This window comes from Acipenser ruthenus, chromosome 11, assembly GCF_902713425.1.
Source record: "Acipenser ruthenus chromosome 11, fAciRut3.2 maternal haplotype, whole genome shotgun sequence".
NCBI classification, from domain to species: Eukaryota; Metazoa; Chordata; class Actinopteri; order Acipenseriformes; family Acipenseridae; genus Acipenser; species Acipenser ruthenus.
In genome coordinates this window covers 2,606,146-2,626,857 of record NC_081199.1, presented here as the reverse complement: position 1 = coordinate 2,626,857, position 20,712 = coordinate 2,606,146, and the positions used below count along the sequence as shown (strand labels likewise).

Below are 20,712 nucleotides of genomic sequence, written 5' to 3'. Positions count from 1 at the left end.
AGGGACCCCCAGTAACTAGATGATGGGACGCGGCCTCCGTTTTAAAAGCATTCGATTATTTCTGCTACTGCATGGCTTGCAGTCTCTCAATGGCAAAGACATCACAAAATGGTCGTGCTTTCTTTACCAGGGCTAATATTTCTGCATGTCTAGATTCTGAACTGCGTGCACTCGTTCCCTCCAGTTTCATCCTATTTATAAACACACACATATATAGAAAAAAATAAATGCCACTGCCTGTAATACCTATCCGAGTGCTTCCTGTTCGGCGTCTCGGTTGCTATGGAAACATTTTCATTCCTGCGTGCCTTTCAATCCCATACTGCACCGCACGCACGCTGCGCTGGATTAAGATGATTGGACAAGCCTGGACTATACCACTTTCTCATTGCAGGGGTGGACAGGTGACAAGGTCAACATAAAAAAAGAGTAATTACTAGTTACGTTGTATGCATGTATTACAGTTATTTTAAATATGATGTCATGACATGACAAACTACGTGTTTCTATGTTACACGATGGCGAGAAGGCGGACTGTTTCACTGTCAGGTAGAAAGTCACCCTCTGAAGTAATAAGATGTTGCACCGTCTTTCGCTTGCGGCCGGGTTCAGTAATTCAGTGGAGTCGGGTCGTGAGGATGTGGTAATCGGGTAGCAATCCAGACACGCAAGCAGGAGCTGTTCTGTTTCGTTCGTTTTTTGCGTCCCCTGCAGTAAATAAATCCACTCGCCTTCCGCATTCTGCCCGCGGTCTCTCTCAACCGAACCCGGTCTGGGAAAGAACCCCGCCCTTCGCTGCAACCGATTGGTCGATTTCCACGACCTCATTAACATACTCGTTCCAATTCGAATCCCACGTGTCGCCGGCCTCCGCGGCTTTGTACTCGGATTGGACAGCGTGGCTCATGAATAAACACGCAGCCTCATTAATATTAGAGAAGCGCCCAAAAGTCCTCCCTGATTGGTCTTCCACGCTATCAATCGTGCTGCGCTCGGCAGGGCACCGGGTTAGGTTGGCTCTCTCAATGAACCTGCTGCAGACGCAATCAAACGCGGAGGCCTGACTGAAGCACCGTAGATATTATTAATTAAAAAAAATAAAAATAAACACAGTCAGAGAAATAGGAGCCCGTGCGGTGGACTTTGCAAAATAAATACTTCTTATTTATTTATTTATTTATTTTAATTAACATTTGTAATGTATGAAAAGCTGCGTCGTTTTGCATGCAGATTGATAATATTGCAGCAACGGGTATAGTTCGAGCGACACCGGAGATACACACGGAGTCGCACTGACCCGCCTGCGCTTTCTGTAAACGGTTTAGATTACATTGAATTCGTGACCACCGGCTGCCCCCCTCCCCCCCCCGGTCTCCCTCTGCTGCATCACCCCACACATCGCCAGGCCGGTGCGGAAGATGAGACAGACGGCCGGGTGCTGGCTGCTGTTATCCGGGCTGCTGGCTCTCTGCGGAGCCAGTGGCGCGCTGTCCAGCCTGGCAGACCAGGTCATCTGGGCGGTTAACTGCGGCGGAGAGGCGCACACGGACACCCACGGGATCCATTACAAGAAAGACCCCCTGGAAGGGAAGCTCGGGAAAGGTGAGTGTACCTGGGGTGCGAGAAAAGGGACGGAGGGTTAGCTAGCTGCAGTGTAATGTTAGAATACACGACCCTCTGTTGTTGTACGTGTCACTAATTCTGATGTTGTGCGCATGAGTACTGTGCCGGGGAAGCACCCGTGCGCCTTACTGATACTCGACTGTTTTAACCCCTTAAAAGGTATACAAGAATTTGAGCGGTACCACGAGGAGGAAACTGATCCAAGCTGTCAGTGCAATTTAAACCCGGCGAACTCCTTGCAAAAATAAGAAAGTCAGCATCCGCTGTGTTTGACAGACATGCCCCCCTGTGCCTCAAAGGGTCACGGAAAAGCCCTCAGCAGGACGGATAGTAAGCAGTGAAATTAAAGGTCATTGGACAGCTAATCGGCGTGTTCATGTTTGCTGCAGAGAGCCGGCGTTCCAGGCGTATCCTCCCCCAGCCTAAATCTCACCCGGTATTCTGTCCAGAGAGGGGGAGCATTAGCCAGGCCAATACCTCTCCCCAGCTGGCCTGCATATTTAGAGGCTGGCAGGAAAGCACCATTCCCTTCTCTTAGTGATCAATCTGTAGACAAATACAAACACATAATAAATAATAATAATTCAAAACCTTTAAAACAGACAAGAGTGTGCAACTTTAATTTGCTCGGATTCTCTATGAATGTGTGGGTGTAAAAGCCCCTTCCTCACCCTCCCTCCGTTTCTCTAGTCTAGCCACTTTCTGAAATGGAGGTTGGTTTGAGGGCTGCGAATTGTACTGTAGTTCATTGTTCTCTATCTAAAGAGCCTTCAACGGTTGCTGATAACATTTCACACCAATGCAGAGAGCAGGAGTGAGGCCCTGACACAGTTCCTCTTTTGCTTTGAGGGAGTGCATTTACTGTGCTTCGTCACAAAACCAGAGCCCACACAGACACACACGCACACACAGACACACGCTGAGACACACGCGCACAGACAGACACACACACACACTGAGACACACGCACACAGACACACGCGCACACACACACACACACACACTGAGACACACAGACACAGACACACGCACACAGACACACGCACACACACGCACACACACAGACACACGCTCAGCTCAGAGTTCTTTCTGCCAGCTCCCACACTGTGGCCTCTGTTTGCTTTAACTTCCTGTTAGTGTTTCGAATACGCTGTGTGTGTTTGCGTGTGTCAGGGTGGCTGTGATCCCAGATTTGAAACCAGGAAGTAATGAACGATGCATGTGATACTGCCTTCGTAAGTGAGCTTAAAGGAGGGAGCAGATCAGTCTCCAAGCCTCCCATCCAACCTGGGCTGGAGGGAGCACCCTTTCTCTTAGTGCGTGAGGGAGCAGTTCAGTGCCCTTGCCTCAAGCCTGCCCTGGTCTGGAGGGGGCACCCTTATGGTGTGAGGGAAGAAGCTTTGCTAATAGATAGTCTCGGAGGGAGTGGTTAATTTAGTTAATTAATCAGAAATAATAAAAAAGGAAGTAAATTCGAAGCCCCCTCTGTCCTGCCCTCTGTTTGCTTTTGGCACAGGCAGACTGAATCACTCCTGCAGTGCCACCCAGCTAACTGGTGTGACGGGAAGAGGGAGAGAAATCCTGGGATTGGTGACAATTCACTGCAGCTGCTGCAGAGAAAGCATTGCCTTGCCTGGATTAGCTGAGGAAGGACACCCAGCTCACTGCTGCAGAGAGCAAGGGGCTGGCTGCAGGGACAAGGGGCTTTAGATTCAATACTCCAAATACCAACACAAGAATAACCCAAGCTGTCCCCTTTACAGGGTCAGATAGTATATTGTAGCTCTCATGCATGATTTCTTTACAGTAGTAGATTACGTTATCTCAAAGCTAATAAAGCTGTGCGTTTTAAAAGACAAAAGGACCTTGAATAAGCTGGATTTGACACCTTCACTCTTTTACAGTCGAACTGCAGCCTTGTTTAATGCTTTGGTTTACATCTCCACTCCGTGGGTCCTAAGTAAAGCCTCCCATTGTTCAGAGCCACAAAAAAAATAACGAAGGAATGTGTAGAGAAGCTGGGAAGGAGTGTAGAACGTAACCCCTTGCATGCAGCTCCATTGAGACATGCATGAGATTGCAGTTTGCACAGGACATTTGCATCTGCTTTGAATAGCAGGTGCAGTGTTATGTTTAGCAAGGAACGGGTTTATTTTGAACAAGAAAATGTAATGCGGAAGTATGCTTGCACCCGTCCTGCAAATGCAAAGTGAGCTAGCCAGGATAAAGGAACAGTATCTAACGCACCACACTGTGCAAATGCTGCCTGGAGTCCCGTCAGATGGACAGTATTGGGTGAGCTGTGTTTCAGTAAGTGGCACAGAGATGGGAGGTGATTGATTTGCAGTCAAGTGTTCACTTTGGTTGCAGTGCTGAATACCAGGGCTGTACAGCATGTGGCAAACACAGCGTGGGCTGTTTCAGAGTTAAAAATGACATTTCAGGAAGCAGCCGTAAATAGTGTTTAAACAAGGGTGGCAAAAAAAAATGTAGGCGATTGTGACTCTTCATTGCTTCTCTCCTTTTCCTTCCTGTCCCCTTTCGTCCCTCCCTCCCTCCCTCCTCTCTCCACTCTCCCCCTCCCTCCCTCCCTCCTCTCTCCACTCTCCCCTTCACCCCCCCCCCCCCCCCCCCCCCCCCCCGCAGCTTCGGACTATGGGATGCGTTTGCCGATCCTGCGCTCCAGCCCCGAGGATCAGATCCTGTACCAGACGGAACGCTACAACGAGGACTCCTTCAGCTATGAGGTGCCGATCCGCGAGGAGGGCGATTACGTGGTGGTGCTGAAGTTCGCCGAGGTTTACTTCGCACAGTCCCAGCAGAAGGTAGGCTCAGAGAGCAGCAGCCACAGCCGGACGGCTCTCGCTGGTCAGCGGCTTTCCTTCATCCCAGGGTTTGCTACGCTCCAGAAGGCTAGATCTCACTGCTTCTGGGGAAAAAAAAACATCGCTCTCCAAAAAGATGGTCAGGCAGTCTCAAGACAAAATAGGCAAGATGTTTCCAAGGGGCAAGGGCTGAGCGCGATTTGAACATGACCAGACCCTCCTGAACACCTCTTGCTGATATGTACAGCACCTTGGCTGATTTAAGCTCACGGCAACACCCGGAATGGATCAGACAGCTATGCATTGGGAGTCTTATTTAAAAGCACACGCTCTGTCCTCCAGGTCTGCATTTAGGGAGCCTGTGGATCCAGACTTCAAAACCCCGGTGTTTCTGTAGCAGTGCAATGCTGAAGGCATATTAAACAGGCCTGCTGTAACCCAGCATGCTAGCTCTGCATAGTCAAGTTTTCTTGTGTTCTTATCAAAGAAACCTTGCGTGCAGTCAGTGTTTATCCTAGTCCAGTTTTTTCAAAACATTATCTTCGTGCTTAGCAACCTTTTACTGAAGATTTAACTTAATCAGCCATTCTTTTTTATTGTATTGTTGATGGTGACCGGCCCAGGTGAGAGATGTCTGCTCGTTGTTGTGTAGCTTTGGGTAACGTCAGTGAGGCTGTAGATGCATTGCCACAGCACTGAAGACCCAGAGGCTGCAGGATGCAATGAAAGCGGGTTTAAATAATTCACGCTCGCTGCTCGTCTCTGCAGACACTCCTCAGTTTCATCTTGTAGGGTTTGTTCTTCTCTCACACACTTCAGCACTGCAGACACACAGGCTCTTGTTTAAATTCTTGTCAGATTTATTTTTTATTTTTTCCCTCCTCCCCAACAACAAATAATAATAAGCATGTTCATACTACAGGCATGTAAATACAATTCCTGTTGCATAGCAGTGCTGAGGTCTGTGAGAGAACAAACCCTGAGCTTGTTATCTATACAAACTCTTAGCAAAACCAGGAGTGGATCACATTGCTGTGCAATGTGAGTCTTACTTCCATCCCTGCAGTGTTGAATTCCAGTGGCTTGCATTAAGATGGAACTTCAGATTAAGAAATGAAGACATTGAAAAAGACTTCATGAAGGTTTTTTAACTTCACGTTATTGAGTGTTTGATAGTTATGGTTTAAACCATTATGGCTCCTGTTGATTCAGACTGTGTTTCCCAACCCTCTCTCCCTCTCCCTCCCTCTCTCCCTCCCTCTCTCCCTCCCTCTCTCCCTCCCTCGCTCCCTCTCTTCCTCGCTCCCTCCCTCCCTCTCTCCCTCGCTGCACAGGTGTTTGATGTGAAGCTCAACAGTCACTTTGTGGTGAAGGACCTGGATATCTTTGATAAGGTGGGGCACAGCACTGCCCACGACGAGATCGTCCCCTTCAGCATCGTCAAGGGCAAGCTGAGCGTCAACGGAGAGGTGTCCACCTTCAACGGCAAGCTCACCGTGGAGTTCGTAAAGGTCAGTCCCTCGCGCATGGGCCATTGGCCATACCTCTGTGTGCTTTGCAGTGCTGACCTCTGCTTTGCCATGTTTTCACTGTGCTTTATTACACTTCGATATGCTTTCACTCTGGTTATGCTAGTGAGAGGCAATACATTCATTTTAAAGCCCTGCTTTTTTCCCTCCTTTAAACAAATGCAAGGTGTTAGTGTTTTATTGCATACACAAAATTATTCAGTGCCACTGAGCAACCTCTGTCTGTCTGTCTGTCTGCAGGGTTACTACGACAACCCCAAGGTGTGCGGGCTCTACGTCATGAAGGGAACCCTGGAAGGTGAGTAACTGGGAATTAGAGAGGAGGGCTGCTGGGGAAACTGGGACTCAATTGCTATAGGATTCTCCTTTTTCTTTTTCATTCTGGAATTCCTCTCTGGTTTCAAAGACACTGATCAGCACTGTTCCTCAGCTGAGATCAGTCCTTATTGAGCAGGATCTTCGAAAACCAGATGTTTAGAATTAAACTCGGCTTTTAAAATCGTAAGACCAGCGAGCACCCTCCTTACGTGAATGAAATGCAGCACCAGCATCTTGACCGTCTCAGGCCAGCAAACGATGAGGGAGAAGATAATTGAGTGATCCCAGCACAGTCTGTCCCACGATGTTCATGTTCTAGACCTTGGTCATCCTTACCACGGGCACTGAAACTGCTGCCTACCTGTCCTGGCACACAACACTATGCATCAGCACCAATGTGTGCCAACAATAGTGTGAAGGCACAATACAAACCTGAGGCAGTGTGTCGGTGTTCAGCCTGCGGGTCGTTCTCTGTGATCCCGTGCCTCTCCCTGGGTGTGATGTCTGAGCGTCTGTCTGTCTGTCTGTCTTCTTGCAGACGTGCCCAAGCTGCAGCCTCACCCGGGCCTGGAGAAGAAGGAGGAAGAGGAGGAGGAGGAGGAGTATGAGGAAGGAGGGGAGGGGAAGAAGACGCCGGCCGCCAAGCACCGTGTCCAGTCCGGCCCCCGCACCCCCAACCCCTACGCAGCCGACAACAGCAGCCTCATGTTCCCCATCCTCGTGTCGTTCGGAGTCTTCATCCCCACGCTGTTCTGTCTCTGCCGTCTGTGAGGTGGGAATGGGGGGCGGACTGGGCAGGAGGGAGGAGGGGGGGCACAGCAGGGCCCCCAGAGAGAGAGGGAGAGGGAGAGGAAATATATAGTGAGAGAACAAGAAAATCAAAACAAAAGGAAAACCTGTTGGCGTAGAGCTACAGCATGGAAGCAGAGGTTTGAAGAGCTGGGGACAGGTGTGTGGGTGTGTGTCTCTCTGTGGGTGTGTCAGCGTGTGTCTCAGCGTGTGGGTGTGTCTCCCTCCCCTCCCCTCAGTGTTGCTTTGCCTTGTTGAAGCCGGTGGGGTGCAGTGTGTCAGTCCCGTGCTGGGTGTGTCAGTGCTGCACAGTCCTGCACGGGGTGACGTATGGAACACAAGCAGAGGATCCCATGCTAAAAAGAATGGATTCTAATTAATAATGTGTGTGTGTGTGTGTGTGTCTGTGCTCCAATTAACATAACCTTGCTTTTAAACCCCCCACCCCAACCACTGAAGAAACCCGTAGAGCTGCTCTGTGTGTGTGAGTGTGTGTTCAAACTGACTTCACGCTGGCCTGTCTCATAGTTTTACATGTCTTTTTTTAACACACAGTTCACAACATGATATTGAAAAATGACCCCTTCACCGTGATGCTTCAGCTGACTGCGTCCTTACTCTGCTTCACCGACTAGGAACCTGAACTGCAGTTCTGTTTCCAGACTGGGTCTGCTTGGAGGGAGGAGACATGCTTTCTTTCTGGGTGTGTGTGTGTGTGTGCGTGCGTTTCTGCGTGTGGTCTGTGTCTATGAGAGTGACTTGATGGTGCTGTTATGATGTGCTGTGAATACAGTGGAGATGGACGCTGTCTAAAGCACCATGCCTTCAGGACAGTGCTTGTGGACCCCTGTGCGTCTCCGTTGGCTCTTCACCTGCTGAATGGAATCGAGGAGCTGAGAGACATTGAAGAAAGAGGTCCTGCCTGCTCTGCAGACTGGGGGACTATCCCTTCAATCGGATTGGTACAGAGGTGGGCAGGCTGTCTGCTCCGACGCATCCTATTGGCTGCCTCTACCTTGGGGGGGGGGGGGGGGGGGGGGTTGTTAAGATAAAGCCTCAGGCTAAAGGACTAACAGGACGTTCAGTGTTTTTGTTTTTTTTACTTCTGTTGCATCCTTTCCTCCCTCTCTTGCAAGGTATATTACCCTGGGAAGTGGAAAAGGTGCTGGATGACAGTTATTTTTTATTTATTTATTTTTGTCTTATTTTCTTTTCTGCCTGTAGTAGTAAGGTAACAATTGCCTTTTTGGAAATGGAAATGGAAGGGTGTGCTGTGTCTAAAACACCGCAGTAATACTGCAGTGTACACAAACAGCTGCTGTTGAGTAGCCACAACTCTAGATTCCAAGCCCACCCTACCTCCCAGCCCGCCTCTTGCCATACAGAACGACGACATACAAAGAGACCTTGATTATCGCCAAACACCCCGTTATCCAAACCGAGTGAGTTTCCTGGGTTGTTCGGACCCTGCGTCTGCCTAGAAGCCTTAACCTCAACCAGGGTCTTTCCAGGGGCTGCATTGCCAGCCTAGCCCAAGTACTGCCCCTCCCTGCCTCTAGGGGGTGCAAGAGGCTAGTCTGCCCCCACACCCGCGTGCAACCTTTGAACTGGAGATGTTTATCCCAGTTACGTATGGTACGGTTGCAAGCTGTCGGGTATGTGCTTTGATATAGAATAGACTGTCAATCTGTATTGGGTCTAGAATACATGCATGCATACAGCACCTTGCTGTGGAGCAGCCACCTCCTCCCCTAGACTGTGGACAGCCTTAATCCGTCATCCCATGGCTGCTCCCCCAGAGCTAAGCCTTGCTCCAGTCGTGCCAATCTCCTCTTTATTGCAAGGGGCTGTGCCTCCCCACCTTCCATCCCTGCCTCCCTGCCTGCCTGCCTGCCTGCCTGCCTTGCAGACCACACTGCAGTTGCTCCAGACTCCCTGTCCATTTGGGCGCTTTTCTTTATTTTTGATTTTATTTTTATGCAAGGAACTTGGTGATGGTTTTTTTTTTTTCTCTCACATTGGGTTGCAAACGGTACTGTAAATAAATCTTAATATTTGACTTGGGAATTCCCTCATTCTCCCGCATACAGAATACTTCACTTTTTTTTTTTTAGATTTTTTTTTAAATAATAAATAATAATAATTGAAATGTCATGTCATTAATGAAGGAATGTTTCCTAGGTGGGTGCTTGTGTTTTTAAGCATGTTAAATCGAGTTGCAGCCTGCACATGCGGGTTATACATCTCAGTACTGCGTTGTGCACTACAATCTCCAAAACACTGGTTTCTACCGCACGGCTCGCCCTGCTGCTGTCCGGTACAAAGGTTTTAAACAGACCTGCTGTGTCGGTGGCATGTATTTTAGTTTGTCCACCTCCTGTAATATAATCAATGTAGCCAGACATGCTGTTTGTGTAGCTGTGTCGGTCCTGCTTGACTGTGGGTCTGTGTGTGCGAGGGGCGGACACAGATCTGCTGTGTGTGTGTGCGAGGGGCGGACACAGATCTGCTGTGTGTGTGTGTGCGAGGGACGGACACAGATCTGCTGTGTGTGTGTGTGTGCGAGGGGCGGACACAGATCTGCTGTGTGTGTGTATGCGAGGGACGGACACAGATCTGCTGTGTGTGTGTGCGAGGGGCGGACACAGATCTGCTGTTTTTGGGGTTTTTTTTGCCTGATCCAGTGGTTTAGTTTGCAGGAGCCCTCTCTTCAGAGAGGAATTGGGAACGGTGAGAGAGCTCAGGATTTAGAGAGGTTGAGGAGGCAGACACCTTTTCAAATAAAAATAAAATAAATAACGGATGGTAAAAATTAAGAAATGTTACCTGCAGCTTGGGCAAGATGTATTTATTATCCTGAAGGAGCTTTGAAGAACAGTTGTGATGATGTTCATCCTTCTTTTCAATGTTTGAGTTGCATTAATTTATTTTTAAGATGAATTCTGTCCCTTATTTCACAGGGTTAGTGGTTGGGTGATTGGGATTCAGGACCTGTAATGTTCAGGGAAGAAAGAACGAATCCTGTGCTGGCGCACATACAGATAGATTGTAGCAGTTCCCAGCAGCCTCTGACTGGTGTCGGTTTGGGTCCCCTGGAAGGTCCCCAGTGCAGAGACAGTCTCCAGATTAGCACACGCCCACACAGCGTGCCATTGGCTGTTGTTTCTCAGCTATTGGGTGCCTGTCGTTCCTGAATGTGAACTCCATTCACTGCCCTGACTGACTGTGCCCAGATCACCTGTTTACACTGTAGCTGTTGATTACAAAAAAATGCCGCTTTGAAACAATTTTTGTTTGTTTGTTTTGGCACAATAGGAGTATTTGTCATTTTTTGCTTTTAATCAGTGCTTTAATCACATTTTTTCAGAAAGTGCTTTTTTCCCAAAGAAATGCTGCCATGTTGTCTCTCCTGTCAGCCAGCCACAGATTATTAACCAGGCTGATAATCACGCTGCGGATGCTGGCTACTGTAAATGTCTCCATTATTACTTTGAAATGTTTAATTAAAAAAAAAAAAAACAAACAAAAAAAACGATTAGCTTTTTTGTTAATTTTTATTAACATTATTATTTTATTTTCTCTCAGGATCTTGGGTTTGAGGGGTTATGCTGTTTTTGGTGTTAATTTTGCACTGTGGTGACCTTTTTTATTTTTTATTAGCAGTGTGTTACAAAAACAAAATGTCAATCCATTTTTACATGAGTCCATTGTTCATAAAAAGATGCCTTTATGTCTTGAATACATGCACGTGTGCTTTAACTGTCTGCAGTCTGCATTTGTTTTCAACCTCTCACCACCTACACGGAGTGCTAGAACAGTCTAGAACCCTGCTACTCAAACCTAGAACCAGGGTGGGGCTCAATTCCAGTTCAATTCCAGCTCCATTATAAAATGGGAACGTAGACAGATTAAAATTTTAAAAAGTAAAATGACTTGGGTGCATGTTTTTTTTTTGTTTTTTTCTTAACATTTATGTGAGAACACGTCTCCTGAATAAAAAAGGAATGTTTTCATGGGTGTGTGTTGAAGCGTTCATTATACCTGGTGTTCATGCCACCCTTCCATAAGCTACACGCTGCTTGCAACTTGTCACACAACTCCTACTGACCAATCAAATCGAGTCTCGCTGTTCCACAGTTGTTTCCCGGGTTTCCATTCTGGGGCTGGGGGCTGGGGTTGGAGGGAATTGACAATTAGTAACAAAAAAACAATCAACTCCAGCCTACAGACCAGCTCGCTGTTATAATGAGAGCATGTGAACAGTCAAGAGCTCTTTCAATCTATTGATCCCATCTTACTGAGAAACCCGTTCACTGCACGCGTGTATCCAGCTGGCTTGCATGCAAGCGCTTACTTTACTGTGTTAGTTGTACTGCAGTCACTAGATTCGGACTCTTGAAAAGAGAGAGATAGCGAGAAACATGACAAGCCACGACCATCCTACACCTGTTGCTCTTGAATTAATTAGAAAAAAAAAATCAGTTTTAACAGAGTGAGAACAAGTAGCTTCACTAGCAGCTAGAAAGGAGGCTTGCGGGGAAGCAGGCACAGCAGAACATAAACACACGTGATAAGTTCAAAGACAAACCTTGAGAAAGTCACTGAACTTGTTCGGTGTCTTTTAGTGTTTCTAAATATAGTAGCCCTAGCTGATGGTTACGGATGATGCACCAGAACAGAGCTGCCCCCGGGAAGCACTAGTCATCTGTCTGATTAGTGAACAGCCATGCGTAAAGCGTTCACCGCGGGAGCATTAGAGCCACAGTGTGCGGGCTACGGGAGGGATGTGGTGACACAGGGAAGAAGCCGGGAGGAACTGGAAGCTACTGGTCAAAACCAGTCGGACTGGAAACCGTTCTCAAGGAGCGCTGAGCGGTTAGGGGATCTCAGCGCAGGTTGTTGTTGTTGTGTGTGGGTAAACAACCCGTATTTCGCTGTCACCCCTTTAGTTAAAATATCACGCATCAGCACGTCTGAATTGCAGTGTCTTCGTGTATATTTCAGAAAAACTCCTAACTAAAAAATAAAATGGTTCAAAGTGGATAACCTCACGGTCAGCTTTTTTTGCTAGTAAACACACTGCAGGTAGCGGCAATGTTATGGTAACTATGGAAACGGCTGGCGGGTCCGAGCCAATAGAGAGTGCAGTGGGGTAAGATCCCGCCCCTCCCTCTCCATAGAGACAGGAAGCCATCTTGCAGCAGTTCGCCGATAGAGCGGGAGGATGAGCGGCTCGAAACCCCGAACTGAACCCAATTCGGACCCGGGACTTGCCACGGAGCCGGGCAGTCGAGTCGACCCGGTCCCCACCGCAGCCACCGCACCCACCGCACCCGTCCGGGAGAGAAAAACCGGCGGCGGAGTCCTCAAGCGGCTCAAATCACGCCGAAACCCCACGGCCGTGGCGGCAGACAGGCGGCTGGTAACGGAGGAAGAGCTGAGGGCACTGGGACGAGACATCACCCCCGATGAGGTGCTGGGGCTCCGGGCCGTCACCCGCGGTAAATAACTACACGATAATGAACAAAAACATGTTTAACGAGACGGGTGAGGGAGAGAAAGAGTAGGGAGTTGGCAAAACACACACAGACACACGGCGACAGTCGAGTCCGCGTCGCCGCCTGTCGATGTAGGTTTGCTTATAAACTGAGTGAGTCAGAGAGAACATAGATGAATGCGGTGTGCTTGCAGTTGTAGTGTCCGGTTCTCATCACGATCAGTTTTACAGTGAGATCAAATTCCTTGATGCCTGTACTATTCTTTTTTTTTTACTCTGTAGTTTTTAAGCCTTCTGCGCAGTCTGTGTTAACAGGCCAGTTTGTTTACATTTCTTCAGAAGTAGCTGCAGCTGAAGTCACAGTTTTCCCCTACCTCCTCTCCACTGCACCCCCACCTTGTGCGCTGCAGACTACAGGCTGCTGCTGCTCCTGCTTGCATCAGTAGGTGGTTATAAATGACACCAGTTGCCTCAGACAAAAAAAAAAGGTTTTATAAATGTTATGCTTTTAACATTTTACAGTAATGGATGAGTTATTAGTTTGTGAGATTTTAGATATGGACATTCCTCCCCACTGTTTAGCTGTATACTGTATCTGTAGTATACACAATACAAAACCTGTTGATGTTCCAAGTTTGCCCGTTGCACCACACTCCAAATCTTTACTAGAGTTTGATAATTGGGTCCTGTGCTGGTGCAAGGATCTCTTTCTGTGTCCCTGCTTTATCCATTAACCCATTCAGTACCAAATTAACTTGAATTTGAAAAAAATCAGAACACAAGCTGTTTTTATGTCATGATGTCAGTGTAGAGAACAATAGAACAGGCTTCCTTGTCTTGTTGAATAAGTCTCTTACTTTCAGCATCTTCACACGCAGTGTGTGCCTTCAGCTGGCCTGGCAATTTCAATCACCCCGAGAGAGAGTCACGCTACCCTCAGACTTGTTTCATTTCTGATGATTTTGCACTGAAGAGCTTTCACACATGAAAAAGGGAAAGCATAACCAGGGCAGAAAATAGTATCGGCAATTAAAACCTTTTTCAGTAGCAGCAGATTTTCTGAGAAGTAAAACTATGCAAACTGCAAATGCTGAGACTACAGCCTGTGTGTCGATGTGTGTGAATGTCTGTCAGGTTGTTTTGCAATGCACAGGACATATACACTGTTAACACACCCCTGAAATTGTGAGAACTGTGTTTATCAAGTTCCATCGGTTACAGGTCATTAAACACGGATGCTTGCGTTTCAAATCTGTTGTCGTTTTAGTAGTTGATCAGTGAGTGTGAGAGGATCTGTGTGGTTCGTTTTTCTCTAGATGTTGCATCAGTTACTGTGGAATTACCCTGCAGGTAAATTGCTTGAGGATATTGCATTGTCCAAGACCCTAACCCCACACCTCCCTTCCAAACTCAAGCAGTGCCATTGTGGGGAGAATGGGAGCCGTGCCTCCCTGCTGGCATCGAGGGAGCACTGTGTGTGGAAGTTCTGATCTGTTCTGAGAATGCTTTCCTGTTTCCATGCTGCTCCATGCTTCATGTGACACATGATGGTTACAGTAATCTCCAGCTAGCTCTTAAAAGCTGGCCTCTCTGCACTGTGGCCTGCATTGACCCAGCAGCAGGGCTCTCACAGGGTCAGTGAGTGTGGGGATTGGAACCCTGCGGGGTATTTAGAGGCTGAAACAGTGAGGAGACCTGGAGCGCCAGTCACTGGGTACTGAGTGGTGTGACTGAGTGGACGTTTTATGTCTTTTCTTTAAGACCACGAGACGGTTGTGCAAATGTATGGGCTACAGAGGTGTGTGTCTTTGGCAATGAATTGTGGATTTTAAGTACAGTTTAAACCCTAAGGGGCGAGTATCTCCACCTAAATGTATTTTGTGTTAACTGCATATACCATATGAAATGCAAGAAAGAGGACTGCATTATGCTTGCAGATATAAAGGGATACTTGTCAGTGGTTTGGGTGACAGTGTGACCAGGTGGGTAGAGCTAAGCAGACTGAATGGTGAGTGTTAGCAGACCTCCCACGCCTCTCTTCTCAGCAGTATGAAAGGCGGTCTGTGTGGTTCAGCTTTTCAGATCTGCTTTCTGCTGAATCTGTTCTTTTAAAGGGAGTTTCCCTCTTGAGATTGTTTAGGAAACAAGCCTGATTCCACGCTGGAGGAAAATCTTACATAATGGCTTTTTGTGCTGTGAAGTAGAGAGTGCCAAGGACACCTGGGTGTAACATGAGAGCCAAGCGGACGACTCCCCCACATACTGAGGCCAGTGCCCTTGTTATGAGCATCAGTGTTCTCTCACCGTAAACCCCACAAACAGGTTTCTGTGCAGATTTGGGGTTGATAATGAGACAGTTGTTGATTCCAGTGCAGTTTCTCCTGCTCCACCTGTAGTACTGATCTATACACCCAGGGTTATTTTCAAACCCAGCTGAGTGCGGACCATTTTCAGTATAGGTTAGCTGCTGCTTTTTTTTTTTTTTTTTTCTTTAATATTTTATCTTGGATTTGTGTTCTGTTTTAATACGCAGAAATGAATTGCCTGAGATTTTCAAGCCTTGCCCATCCTAGATTCCATTTACCCAAATTCTCAGCACTTTTATATTTATTTTCTGTTTGCAGATTCTTGTCTGTCTCGCTCTTCTCCTGTAAGCCCAGAGTCCTCTCGGCTATGTTGCTCCCCTGAGACCGGAGCTTTCTTTCCACTGCCTGAACCTCATTTCACAAAAGCATACGAGCAGCCTGAGCCGAGGATAGTTTAGTAAAGCATTCTCTGCGCAGGTAGAGTGAGAGCACAGTTCAGAGAAGGGAAAGGCGTCATCATCATTAGCTTGTGCCTCACGACTGAACCGCGTTTAATTGCATAAATGTAGCCATGGAGTAAGCCTTGGTGTAATCGCCACCCGCAGCTTTCCTGCTCTCCTCCACTCTGCTGTGTCTGAGTTTAATCAGGGACCTGGCGAGGGAAACCGCTTCCATGGCTGCAGCCGCACCACAGGATTCTCAGCACAGCAGTGACAAGATATTTATTTATTTATTTATTTATTGTTTTATTTTTCTTCTGATTCGATTTCAGATTATTTATGTAAGCCGGAGGACAACATTTACAACATTGACTTCACTCGGTTTAAGATCCGAGATTTGGAAACGGGGACGGTCCTGTTTGAAATTGCCAAGCCTCCCAGTTCAGGTATGTGAGGGGTGGGAGACCGGGATTAAGAGAGAAACTCATGCATTTAAACTCCCACAGACACACAGAGGGATTAAACACAGTGTTTCATTTTCTGCTGTCTTCTACTGCACCAGATGCAATGCGCAGTGCATTCACATGTGTCCATAGAGATGGGGAGCCTGCTGTGTGTCCCACATTCTCAGTCCTTTCAGATTATCCAGAATTATGTTGTTGCTTAATAACAAGAGTCTTAGAAAATCACAGACTGGACGCTTACACGCTAGTCTGTGCAGGCAGTGCGAACGTGATGTTTGTGTGTGTGTGTGTGTATAATAATGTACTGTACTTTGCCATGTCTCAGTTTGGTTAAAGCAGCACCCTGTAGTGTAAAGTATCCCCAGCGATGTATCTCTTCCTCTGTACTGTAAGGGCGCCTCCGCTCCAGTGCAGTTGAGTCTGAGCCCTGCCTTCCTGCCTGTGTTTTCAGATCTGGAGGAGGAGGATGAGGAGGAGAATGGAGGTGCAGACTCGAGTGCCGGCCGCTTCGTTCGGTACCAGTTCACCCCCGCCTTCCTGAGGCTGCGGACCGTCGGAGCCACGTGAGTGATGCTTCCTTGTGGGGGACACAGGGCTGATTGTCTGTCTGTCTGTCTGTCTGTCTGTCTGTCACTCTGAACTGACACCACTTTGACTGATTTCCAGGGTGAACTTTAATTTTTTTTTGTTTACCTCTATTGTCTCCTCTCTTCTTTTTTTATGTAGAATGTAGGCATGCCATTTGTAGTCTGCGTGTGTTTCTGTTTCTGTAGTGCTTATCTATTGTGTGTGTGTGTGTTTCACCCTGACGACACTGTGCCTCTCCTCAGGGTGGAGTTCACTGTGGGAGACCGGCCTGTGAACAGCTTCCGGATGATTGAGCGTCACTATTTCCGGGAGCACCTGCTGAAGAACTTTGACTTTGACTTCGGATTCTGCATTCCCAACAGCCGCAACACCTGCGAACACATCTACGAGTTCCCACAGCTCCCAGAGGACCAGAGTACGTGTGTGTGCTCTCCCACTGCACTTCAGTTTAACACTGCTTTATTAGTGTGCCTGTGAATACTAAATATTGACATTCGATAGAACACGCTTCCAGAACATTATACATACAGATAGAAACAACGACATACACTTTAGAAAGGAACGTTTACCAAGTCAAATCATAAATGCACATCTTGTAGATCCCGCACGATTTTTATTGATGTGTTTCTTTAGGGGCAGACAGCTAACAAAAAGACTTAGTAGCGACAGTATTAGGGTATGAGACTGGGGTATTAATGTCTAGTGTCCCTGCTCTCTCTCCGTCTCTTTCAGTTCGCCTAATGGTGGAGCACCCTTACGAGACCAGATCGGACAGCTTCTACTTCGTGGATAACAAACTGATAATGCACAACAAGGCAGACTACGCTTACAATGGGGGCCAGTAGCCAGGGCTGGCTACAAGTGCAGTGGCTCTTCCAACAGCCAGACTCCAATGTAAACAAGCTCCCAGCCTCCACGCAAGCCATTCCAGACTGCTCTCCCGCTGACAACCTTGTGGACTCCCTGCTCCCTCCCTCCCTCAGCTCCGATTCTGCAGGAAGCCTGGTGCCATCCTCCCTCTCCCCCAAAAGGACCCAGGATTGTGGTTCTGCAGTGGCTGGAAATGATCTAAACCAGCAGTGTCCGAGCAGTAGCAGTGAGAACACAGCAGCTCCCCCTCAGCCAGCCAGTACCAGACACGGCCCCCGGGGGATCTTGGTTCACCTTTTTAAGAGTTTATAGAAGCCCTTGGTTGTGCAGTCATAGTTAATCAGTTACCAGACGTGTGATTCTAGAAGTTTTATTCAGCTGCGATGTCACTTTAACATATTTCTGTTAGCCATGTGTGAAATGAAGGCGCTTTGGCATTTCCCTGTTGCACTCTGAATCTGTGTACATGGAAGAGGAAGTTGTTGCGAGAGCAGCATCCTGTTATTAAAATCAGCTGTGGTGATGACTCTTCGTGATGAATCTCAGTGTGGCTCTGTCTCGCTGCTGGAATCCGCCTCTAAAGCACCCTCTTAACAGATGTCTTGTTTTATTTTATTTTTTTCTTCCCCCTCCACAAGTACTACCCGGTTTTACTGACTGGATGACGACCTGAAGAGTTAGCAGGTCCAGCAGCTGTGCTCACTGCCGCCCAATCCCTGGATCTCAGTGTTTTGATCAGACTGCCTCCTCCGTCGCTTCACTCTGCCTGTGCATGTGAGTGAGATGAGCAGGTCCGCTCACACTGCCTGGGTTTTCATGCTAACTCAGTGAAGTGTGAGGTAGCCATTTAAACAGCCACGACTAATTACAATCCGTTGTTTTCTTTTCATTCATAGCAGCTGCTGTAAGTGGCGGTTGACAAGCCGCAGCAGTACCAGAACACTGCGTTCTCTCAACCTGGGAGTGTGAGGGGGTGTAAGGGTGATGGGGCCCGTCCACCTGGGAAAACAGCTGCAGTCTAACTACAGTGGAATTGATACAGATTAACACATGTTGATGGACTGCGGTTTAATATTTAAAAAAACTAACAAAAAAAATAAGTTACAATATGCTATTTATAGTTGCTGTCTGCGGTACGTTTTTGTTTCTTGTAATAATTTTGAAGAAATTGAAGTTTGTTCCTTGTATGAACTTTTAAACTGGAATATCTTGTGCTTTTTCAATTTTGTTTAAGTGATTGCAGACTTTCTTTTGTCTGTGTTTACATTTGGTGTTGATGAGGTTATTTCCTGTTTTTTTTTTTTTTTCTTTGTCGCTGAATGCAATGTTGATGTCTTGACAGCAAGCACTGACGCTGCTGTATCTGTTTTTTCCATTTGCGGTGGGTTACTTGGGAGAGGCGGGTGCTACAGTGTGCCTGCACTGAGAGGAGACCTCAGCAATTGCCATTGGAGCCCACTGTCCTATTTAATGTAACCCATTGGAGGCCACTGTCCTATTTTCATAAAAATAATTTTGCAGTTAATGGCTGAATGTTCACATCCCCCTCCACAGCACCGCTGCTCCATGTGAAAGTTACACTTGTTACACCCGTCAGTCATTGATATCAGACTGACGGCAAGGCAAGATAGGTCAGCACTAAAGCACACGGTGTTGGGCTTGCCAGTAGCTTTGATATTGATTACCTGCTTATCCAGGGTAACAAATGTTCAATTCTTACAGCGGTGCCACACGTACACGTACATGTGCACACACACACACACACACACACACACACACACATGCCAGGTGCTGGTAAGCTGTTGAGAGGCAGTCATCTGCCCCTGACATGAAGAGCACTTTCAGTCTTGTTAATCATGAGCTTTAAACTGTGTGGGACCCTGCTGCAGTGTACGGGACAGATTCATTGTGGCCTCTCCTGTGCTGCTTCACTGTCTCTGGATGGACAGCACTCTGCTTGTGTAGCTGCTGTCACTGCTCGCTACCTGCTAGTTACCCGTGCGTTAGCGGCAGCACAGAAAACTGGGCTTCTGAGTGTATCGTATTGTGAGCGGCGTGGATGAAAAGACAAGGCAGGAAAAAAAAGAAATACGAATTTGAACAAGCTGGAAGTGGGAGTGTTTTTTTTATTACCTTTTAACACCTTAGAGAGTTTGACCTCAAGCTATTGCCCTTGTGTGAAAGTAGATCAGCTATCCAAAAGCTGCTGCAGGAGTGAACCTGTCCTCACCCCCCAGCATGGGGGAGGACGGAGCCCCCTCTTCTGTATATAAGGCTACCATTATGTAAATATCTTCATTGTCAGACAGACCCAAGAGCACGCTGTGTTAGTTCAAAGACCAAATGCCTAAACCAACATTGTGAAGGTGCTCTTATAGTTTGTGTCATTTTTTTGTTTGTTTGTTTTTTAACCCTAGGAACCCCGTCGGCTGCATAAATAGCATCCGGATTTAGGAAGGCTTCTAATGCCTGCGTTTAGTTATTTTATATCTGTGCTCATCCGTACTTAGAACACATGCAAGCTGGGACTACAGGAATACCTGTTTTAATTCGTGGGCAGGATGGTACTTCACAGTAAATAATGGCACTGCTAGAATGTTTTGAGCTGTATTGGAGAGAGAGGTGTTGCCTGCCTGGGGTCCCTAAACAGCTCAGTAACTGCCAGTCACCCCATCATCTCTGTAAATAGCGGGGTGCTGCCCTCGTTCCTGCGACGATGGTCCTATTGAAACACTTTCGGGGGGCGTCTGTTTCTAAGCATCTTGTGGAACTCGTAGAGCAGACATAGTCTGTACAAAGTGCATTTATTTTTTCATGTGATTCTTAAAGAAAAAGGAGACGACAAGTTTTCTCATATATTTTTGGCGGCATGCTTTAGGAAAGGGTGGTTTGGTGTTATTTTGAGTAAGGCGGCAGTGTATTTTTTTTTTTTTTTTTAAAGAACGTGGAATTACATTAACTCACCGTTGTGTCTGGGCCTTTGGGGTTAAAAAAAAAAAAAAAAAAAAAGTTCTGTATTTTGTAACATTCCTGTCGGTTCATGTTTTAGGTGTTTGTATAAAATGTTATTTTGTCACACGAACAGTAATAAAGAGAACTTTTGATTTTCAGAGTCCTAGTGTGGGTCCTCTCTGTTACAGAGCATGTAGAAGTGGACTCTGTAAACCTCATAAACACAGGGAGGGGGTCTGAAGGATGCTTCACTAACCCCTGAAGACATTCTGCACAGTACTGACTTGAAAACGGGACATGTCTGTTCTGTTCATAGGCCACATTAGTCTCATTCGCACATCCTGTTCAGTTACAGTTATAGATACCTTGTACTTTGTGTTGCACAATGAAAATAAAAACACAAATAATGTATTATTCAAGCAACCTTAACAAGCACCCACTGCCCCTGAATAGAATGCTATAAATGAGTGACGTAACTTCGTGATATACCATATCCTGCACTGTCCCGCGT

General features: G+C 47.1%; 2 protein-coding genes across 3 annotated transcripts; both read left to right on the top strand.

Moving 5' to 3' along the window:
* Positions 1-456: 456 nt before the first annotated feature.
* LOC117426157 (malectin-like) lies at positions 457-10,843 on the top strand. 2 transcript variants are annotated; one of them, XM_059032878.1, is made up of 6 exons: positions 457-1,602; positions 4,270-4,448; positions 5,783-5,959; positions 6,218-6,275; positions 6,834-7,067; positions 10,045-10,843. In XM_059032878.1, exons 1-5 carry the CDS (start codon positions 1,419-1,421, stop codon positions 7,064-7,066), a joined length of 831 nt encoding a protein of 276 aa, XP_058888861.1. In that variant the 5' UTR covers positions 457-1,418; the 3' UTR covers position 7,067; positions 10,045-10,843. The 2 variants fall into 2 exon arrangements, with proteins under 2 accessions (XP_058888861.1, XP_058888860.1); XM_059032877.1 differs by having other exon boundaries at positions 458-1,602; positions 7,640-10,843.
* Positions 10,844-12,195: 1,352 nt separating this feature from the next.
* On the top strand, positions 12,196-20,359 carry LOC117973368 (protein unc-119 homolog B-like). Its single transcript, XM_034925522.2, has 5 exons — positions 12,196-12,585; positions 15,660-15,773; positions 16,243-16,354; positions 16,622-16,794; positions 17,112-20,359. The coding sequence occupies exons 1-5, from the start codon at positions 12,309-12,311 to the stop codon at positions 17,222-17,224; spliced, it is 789 nt and encodes a 262-aa protein (XP_034781413.2). The 5' UTR covers positions 12,196-12,308; the 3' UTR covers positions 17,225-20,359.
* The last annotated feature ends 353 nt before the right edge of the window (positions 20,360-20,712 follow it).

What these genes read in the sequence shown, in the direction of transcription:
- LOC117426157 (XM_059032878.1), top strand. Translation starts at nt 1,419, where the DNA reads ATGAGACAGACGGCCGGGTGCTGGCTGCTGTTATCCGGGCTGCTGGCT. An exon ending in GGAAGGGAAGCTCGGGAAAG is followed by an intron (nt 1,603 to 4,269) that starts GTGAGTGTACCT and finishes CCCCCCCCGCAG; the next exon opens with CTTCGGACTATGGGATGCGT. An exon ending in TCACCGTGGAGTTCGTAAAG is followed by an intron (nt 5,960 to 6,217) that starts GTCAGTCCCTCG and finishes GTCTGTCTGCAG; the next exon opens with GGTTACTACGACAACCCCAA.
- LOC117973368 (XM_034925522.2), top strand. Translation starts at nt 12,309, where the DNA reads ATGAGCGGCTCGAAACCCCGAACTGAACCCAATTCGGACCCGGGACTT. An exon ending in GCTCCGGGCCGTCACCCGCG is followed by an intron (nt 12,586 to 15,659) that starts GTAAATAACTAC and finishes ATTCGATTTCAG; the next exon opens with ATTATTTATGTAAGCCGGAG. An exon ending in TGCCAAGCCTCCCAGTTCAG is followed by an intron (nt 15,774 to 16,242) that starts GTATGTGAGGGG and finishes CTGTGTTTTCAG; the next exon opens with ATCTGGAGGAGGAGGATGAG.